Genomic DNA, 8,137 nt, shown 5'->3' on the forward strand with positions numbered 1-8,137 from the left:
ACCGCTATAACCTTGGTTAACCAAACGTTGATACTATTCAGCACAAGATCTTGGAGTAAATAACAAATTATTAACACTCTGTCTAGCTCTTTTTTTTAATTTTATGTTCCTACTGAAATATGTGCATATATGTATTCGTTAAATTGTGAAGTACTTTAAAAACTAAAATAACCTTTCTGAATACTAAAATGTAAGGTATTGGTATCCAGAATACAGAATACGGATAATAAGTTTTGTGGAGACATTATATTTCTGACATTAAGTATAATGCGATCAGCCGCTTTCTGTAACTTTAATATTCCATCAATATTACATTAATTTTTTGCGATATACCATACAGTACAACAGTAGTTAAAATTTGGAAATATAATACTGTTATAATTTTAAGTAAAGCTTCTTTTGACATAAATGGTCTAAGTGTACTAAGTACTCCATTCTCTTAGATATTTTCTTGGAAATTATATTAAGATGTGTCTACCAAGTTAAACATTCACCTATGGTAACACCCTGTAATCTGGCTCAAATAACATGTTTTATTACATCATTGATTCCAATACAAATATTATTAACCTTTGCCGTTTTTTTACTTGTTTCTATAGGCATACATTGAGTTTTTGTCTAGTTCATAGTTAATTATTCATATCCTTCCAGTTTAAAGAATTAAGTACATCTTAATCAAATTAACACAACAAATTGTCACAACAAATCAATATTATACGAACGTCTCAGAATGTGACGACTCTATTCACTACACTGCTCCATCGGATCAAATTGATAAAGGGAAGATAAGTAAAATGTAGCGGAAATTCTCAACGATGTTGGAACTGTAAAATTAGCAAAGCAAATATTTGGTCGTTCCCTCCCCGGGACTCGTGCCGCTGTGATATCTATGGCAACACCGCCTCCACAAAGTCCAGCGCCCTAGATCAAGTTCTGAGACGTTGTAAGTTACAGCCCTAGATTAATCCTACGAGGAGAAATGACCAGGCAGGCGAAAGCTATATTATGATATAGCCTAGCTGGCCGAGTGGTCTAGGGCACTGGATTTTGTGCAGGCGGTGTTGCCACACGTATCATAGATACAATAATCATGGAAATGTTTCCCTTTTACTTCAAGTAAAAATCGGCAAAAATATTTCGTTACCTTTAACACTATACATATGAACCAAAACTACATACATGTATTTAGACATACAAGGGGAGATAACACAAATTATCATTTGAATGTTATTGACAGATGAGAGTAACCCGAATTTCATTATTATTATTTGTTGGTTTTTATAGTACTCAATAACCGTATATATGTTTGTATACTTTCTTATTTCTTTGACTTATAAAAGCGTTCAGTTCAAGAGATTTATGTTCTTTGCATACGTTTAAAATAAAAAATTAAAGCTTATGATAGTGCAATAAAGTACCTAAAAAAGACAATTAAGAGACATGAAATCAAAATACGTTACATAATAATTACATTTACTGTGTATATCAATAAACCGCGCTAATGACCCACTTTCATGTGATGTCTTATGAGTCGATGAAACACTACTTCGAGGGATTTTTATAGGCCACGCCCATTATTATATGGTTTATTTTATTTTAAATTAAAGTAAAAGAAAAATATGAAATGTAATTAAAAGAGTAATCAAGGGAACCAAGGTTATAGCGGTAATCAAAAGAATGTAATCCAGGGACAAAAACCAGACATGGAAAACAGACATACACAACAAAGAACATAAAGTAACTAAAATCATACATACAAAGTAACAAAAGCAAATGAGCAACTCGGACTCTACTAAAAACTGGAAGCAGGGACCAGGTGCACCGGTAGGGTAAGCATCCTCTGCTTTTCTAGAAACACCCGCCGAGTTCCTCATGAAAAATTAAGTCCAGGGTAGGAGAAAGGAAAGGAAAACTATGACACCTTAAACAAATAAGTTTTCATGGTGCAGATGGATACACCGTAACGATCCGCGAGTTCATGGTGACGACCATAAAACTTCTGTAGTGATGACTTCAATCTTGTAGTGGAAGACTGTGCCGGTGCACCTGGTTCATGCCCCCAGTTTTCAGTCGAGTCCGAGTTGCACATTTACTTTTGTTGCTTTGTATTTTTAGTTGTTTTATGTTCTTTGTTGTGTATGTCTGTTTTCCATTCCTGGTCTTTGTCCCTGGATTTCGTTCCGTGATTCACTCTCTTGTATTGTTTGTAAATACCACAATAAGATAGAATATGCCACTAGAGCTTCATTAATGTAGCTACCACAGAGGAACTTGTCTAAAAATCACTTGGTATTTTTGATGATTATATTTGGGAGACAAGTGCCTGTAAATATTAACCAAAATTACATATAGATACATTCGGATTAAAACTTATTTTACCCCCCTCCCACACACACACGAAATATAAATGTAATGCATAATGTTATTGTTGATTCCCTGGAATACTTCGCGGTTTTTTGTAAGATTAAATAATGTTTACAATGTGCTCCCAAATATGTGATACAGCAACTCATTGAATGGAATGAAAAGAATGGAAGTATTTTGAAAACAGAATGCTGCTTTCGTACAAATATTTTATTTGATTTGCCTGATTCAACCTATCTTCTCTTGCCCTATTTACATTATATATTGAATGCAATGCGTACAAGTACAAGTCATGTAAATGTTCTGTACAGTGCACCTTTTTTAAAAGTCAATATTAAGAAGTATAGGTTGAATTGGTTATATGGAAGACTGTCCATGGAAGACTGACCCAGCTTCTTCCACGTCATTTTTAGACATTAACCTCGACTTTAACCAGGATAGCCAGTTCTAAATCTAAAACAATATTGTCTGAAGCTACAAAAATGATGCCCCATTGGAAACAATAAAACACTCCTGCATGTCTGATTCGCAATCGGACAATTTCCTATACAAAGACAAGTCTCAAAGTTATCTTCCAAAATCGATAGAATTTAATTTAAATACATGTATATCAATGTTTTGTCCGAGATTAAAATTCCACAAAGCTAATACAGTCGACAATGCTACACTTATGTTTTAAACTGTTTATTCGAATGGGTCTTTTTATAAATAGTGTAAATGCCTTTAAATAATAACCAATGCTTTTTCTATTATAAGTCATTGGACCTCTTTGTAGCAGATGTTGAGGAGATGTTGTCACAAATGAAAAGGAAGTTAACAATAAGGAATGAGAGGTCATCCTGTTTGTCGTTTATTTTGATCCTAAGCTTTCCTTTTCCACCAATTTCTAAGTGTTGGTCAAAGTATAAGGCTGACTTCAAAGTGTCTGTAGTGTCCTTATCTCAAGTTCTTTGGCGTAGATGCGATGTATAAAATCCTCCAAAATATGATTGTTAAAAGATCTACGTCATCTATATAGCGGAAACTGACATCAAAAGTTTGGTAAAACGATGTTTCTTCTTTTGAATCAGGCCACCTATAAAATCAGCCTTATAATAGTGTATGTATGTTGATAGAATACAGAAAAGCCCTCATTTCATTTTGCTCTACTGAATTTATCTTGAAACTATGTGCCTTTACATTTGTTATGCATTTGATTTAACATTATTGCCGAACAACAATGGTGTGGACGATATTTGCATCTGAATAAGAATAAGCAAAAACACTATTAGGAATACAGAAACACTAAACACAAAGGAACATGTTATCACGAGTCAGATTTATATTCCATTAAATGTAATCAATAGTTGTTGAATGAATCAACCAAACAGATGAATTGAATATGAATTCGAACCGGGAGTTCTTTTATGGGCAAGCCTTGTATTCAAACCTTGGTAGTGTAAATCAACCCAAGAGTCTATGACTCCGACTGATCCATACGTGCTGCAGTTTTTCGTTTCCGATGGAAGTTTTTCGTAAATCATTCCTGCATACATTTTAACATATTGGTATTCTTGGTGCAACATAAACCCAAACGTTGTCGTCACAGAACTTATTATTCCTTTGGCCTTCGTGATGTTTATGGGCGTTTTAGTTTTATCAACGCTTGCTACAAGAACGTCTCTCCCGTACATTCCGTAACGACGATACCCTTCACACACATGGTTAATGTGGTTTTCAACAGTTGATATCGGTCTGTACACAATCACTAACCAGTCACGCCAATCATACTTTTGTACCAAGAAATTATAAAGATATTCAGAAAAATTCTTATGTGAACGGGCGTTAACTGTATTTTGGATCGAAAGTTCTGCAATGTCTTTTTCTGCTTGAGAATGTGATTTATTTTTAATTTGCTCATTTATAAGTTTCATTTTATTTAGGACATGCGGTAAGCGTTCTTTCCACTGTTGCTCAATAAATGGTACACTCGCCTCACCATATTTCATTTGTCTATATGCCAGCTCGTTGTTAATTCCAAGTGTAAGTAACTTTAAGAGACCTAACATAAATGATTGCGTTCTTGGTCGGTTATATTTCAAAGAAGTCATTGCTACATTCAAAATATCATCTGAAAATCCACTATTTTCTCCCATAATCCCATGATACAAATTAATTGCACATAAATAGCACGAGTTTTCAAAAGCGTGCATAAAATAGTCCATTTCGCTGTGCTTGTTAGCTATTGGGGATTCGTATATATTGTTAAACATTTTAGAATTCGAAATGATATTTCTTTCAATTTGACTGTACTGAAGTTTGACTTGTGACCAATTGATTTGCCGTTTAATGTTCACTAATTGTAAGTCAAGGGAATCAAATCGTCGGTTCATTGTATTGTATAGGCGCTTAATAGCGAGGAGTTCTGGTGATTCGTTCTGACCGAGAAACGAAAAAATAGCATTTACAAATTTCAGCGTCCCCGATATAAATGCAAAAGCCTTTGAGCCAAATCCACCAAGAAGATTTCCAAATCCCGCAGAATCCATAGCATCAGTTAATTCAGTAGCAAATTTTATACCAGTTTTAATATCATTTATTTCAGCCTGACTCAGTGCGTCATTAAACGGTATACGAAGTAGAATAAAACATAACACTGGTAATCCTGAGGCCATGTAAAGTGTTATTTAATCTTCTGAAATTTTGCAAATTACAAATTGGTTAATAAAACATTATAGCAATATTAACAAGATAAAAGGTAAGTATACTAATTAAGTATTTTCCCATAAACTACAAATATTCACCACAAGTTATTTGAGTGAGCATGATGCAGATATGTACAGTATCGAAGACATAACAAAAACTACATATTAAATGCATAGTGAAATTAAAATCAAATTTAAAATATTTTTGTTTCGCTGTGGATCTACCAGAAGTCCTTTTTAACATTTCCTAATATGATTCCTGGCAAATTTTGGAAACTATCATGTCTGTTATTCAAAAATAAACTTGGCTCATTTTCGTAAGTAAAGAAAGTCAAAAGGTTCACGAAATATTTTTTGTTCTTACCTCACATGAATGTAATATTAATAATATACTGTATGTCTACATTAGAAATGGTTCTATAATTGATAATTTCATGACGTGTTAAATCTAACAGATGTTCAACCTTTCAATCTGTACATGATGTATGGTGCATTGATATCGTGTAAGTAGACAATGTTTTGGAAAGCGTTCTGCGGGTTTCGTACTAGGCATTTGCAACTTGTTGGCAATGATAATCACTGATTTTACGGATATATAAAACAGAACCATTACAATCTATATGTACCATTTATTTTTCTTTAACATACAAACATTTATTTTTCTATTTGAACTGAATCAAGTCAACAATATCAAGAACGCTCAATCTTCTAAAGATTAGGGGCAATATATGGCGAAATACTCAATTATGTATATGGTTATCTCAAAGCGATAATGATTAAATTCATATATAAGTATTACGTATTGGTCAACACTTACATTATATAGCAACTATTACTATAATATCACCATCATCTTTACAAACCACAATGACTCTGTACGTTCCATGTTTCATAGATGCTTACCATTTTGGACTTAACCAATTTTCCAGATCCATGAGCTATCTTTTTTGAGTTTAATGTGTTTTTCCCTGAAAAATTTGTAGGAATTCATTTTATTGTGACTTGATCTTTTCACTACACCATCTTCATTTTTCCTACGTCTACTACGGGATTTAGCGCATAACATCGGGTCACTAGAATCTGCTTATTACCCGAAATATTTTTTTTATTTTCTTTTAAAATAATTATTGGCACTGTAGCTTGAAGCAGGTAATACACCAGCAACTTGATTATCGATAGATAACAATACTACCTTATCTAAGATATGTGGGATCGTGAAACTCACCTATGGTTCACAAAATCTACTAGTATATAATTTTTAGCTCAGAATGACAACATAAGTCTCTTATTATTACATATATTGTATCGGAAATGATATTGAATTTATTGGATTTTTGATATGCATGAATTACATATTATTTTATTTTTAAACTATGTTTTTCAGATAGTAATAATCATCAATTAAAATTCGCCTATCATCGGGTAACATTACAGATATTAATTAGCCCTTGTTTTAACTATAGACATGGTCAAAATACAATGTGTGTTGCACTGTGATTTTTTTCTAAGTTTTGGAATATGGATGGTTAAGTTTTAACGATTTTTTAAAAAATATTGAATAAAAAAAAACTAAACCTTTCGTTATTCCTAACTAGTATTTCACATAAAATTCTTACTGCTAGTATATGTTTAAGACTTATTAGAAAATATATTATGGGGTTCCTATTATTGCACAGAAGTCAGAATAAAGTTTAAAAGGCATTTAGCTTCGGAAATTCATTCTGAGATGATTATTGTATATGGTCTAACATATCCTAAAACTAGTTACAGAAATCCATTTCCCATTGTATATTAATGGTCATATTCAATTACGTACCCATGGCGGTTATAGGGGAAGTCCGGGATTTGAAACCCCCCTCTTGGAAATTTTGTAAATTTCGTGCATTTTTTTTTTTTTTTTTTTTTTTTTTTTTTTTTTTTTGGCAAAAATAGGCAAAAGACAGCCTGATATCTCCCTTTTATAACTTTCTGGATTGGAACACCAGATTTTATGAATATCTGGATCTGACTCACAAGGGAATGTGTGTAGAACATAGGGGGTCTTACATTAGTTTTTCGCATATATCTCCAAAACCGTAAGGTTTAGCCAAATTCTGACGCGAGTATAACTGTTCAGCATGATGAGATCTATCTGTGGTTAAATTTTTATTTTAATCTGTTAATTTGTGTTGGAGAATAATCAAGGGAACCAAGGTTACATCGGTAATCAAAAGAATGTAATCCAGGGACAAAGACCAGACATGGAAAACAGACATACACAACAAAGAACATAAAGTAATTAAATTAATACACACAAAGTAACTCGCAAAAGCAAACGAGCAACTCGGACTCTACTAAAAACTGGGAGCGTGGACCAGGTGCATCGGTAGGGTAAGCGTCCTCTGCTTTTCTAGAAACACCCGCCGAGTTGTTCATAAAAAGTCAAGTCCGGGGTAGACGAAAGAGGAAAGGAAAACTATGACACGTTAAACAAATCAGTTTTCATGGCGCAGATGGATACACCGTAACGATCCGCGAGCTCATGATGACGACCATAATTCTGTAGTGATGACTTCAATCTTGTAGCAATATAACCCTGTTCCAGAACCCTATTTGTTAGAATTCTAGCGCGATACTTTTTTTTTGGCATTTTTTAATGTTATTTTTTTTTTCAAAAATCTTCTCTGAGACTACTTGACTAATTGGAACCACGCTTTGTGTGAATGTTTTTTGGGTATGCCGAATAGAACTAAACTGGGGATTTATAATCCGTCGAAAAACATGGCCGCTGTTACTTAAAATAGAACATAGGGGTCAGACAGTAGTTTTTGCATATATATATGATATAGTATGATGAGATTTATCTGTGGTCAAATTTTCATTTTAATCTGTTATGCCATGTTGGAGTTGTTGCCCTATTTCGACATTTTTTTGCTATTTTTATTGGTATTTCTTTCAAAAATCTTCTCTAGTATCCTGCATAGAACTGATGTGGGGATTTTTAATCTTTCAAAAATGGCCGCTGTAACTAAAAATAGAACATAGGGTCTGACATTAGTTTTTTGCATATATCTCCATTAGGTTTAGCCAAATTCTTCAGTTGCTGAAAT

The 8,137-nt window shown here is 33.3% G+C and overlaps 1 protein-coding gene across 1 annotated transcript; it reads right to left on the bottom strand.

Annotated features, from left to right (window-relative positions):
• Positions 1-2,593: 2,593 nt before the first annotated feature.
• Positions 2,594-5,517, bottom strand: LOC148615391 (uncharacterized). The gene is made up of 2 exons (XM_088590301.1): positions 5,413-5,517; positions 2,594-5,038 (listed from the first exon to the last, which is right to left on the bottom strand). The coding sequence occupies exon 2, from the start codon at positions 5,016-5,018 to the stop codon at positions 3,723-3,725; it is 1,296 nt and encodes a 431-aa protein (XP_088446427.1). The 5' UTR covers positions 5,019-5,038; positions 5,413-5,517; the 3' UTR covers positions 2,594-3,722.
• Positions 5,518-8,137: the final 2,620 nt, after the last annotated feature.

The sequence above is a fragment of the Perna viridis genome, chromosome 6 (genome assembly GCF_037379345.1).
Source record: "Perna viridis isolate PV_CMFRI_1.1 ecotype Kerala chromosome 6, ASM3737934v1, whole genome shotgun sequence".
In the NCBI taxonomy this organism is placed as follows: Eukaryota; Metazoa; Mollusca; class Bivalvia; order Mytilida; family Mytilidae; genus Perna; species Perna viridis.

Bases quoted from the DNA above. Each gene is read 5' to 3' on its own strand.
- LOC148615391 (XM_088590301.1), bottom strand. From the start codon at position 5,018: ATGGCCTCAGGATTACCAGTGTTATGTTTTATTCTACTTCGTATACCG.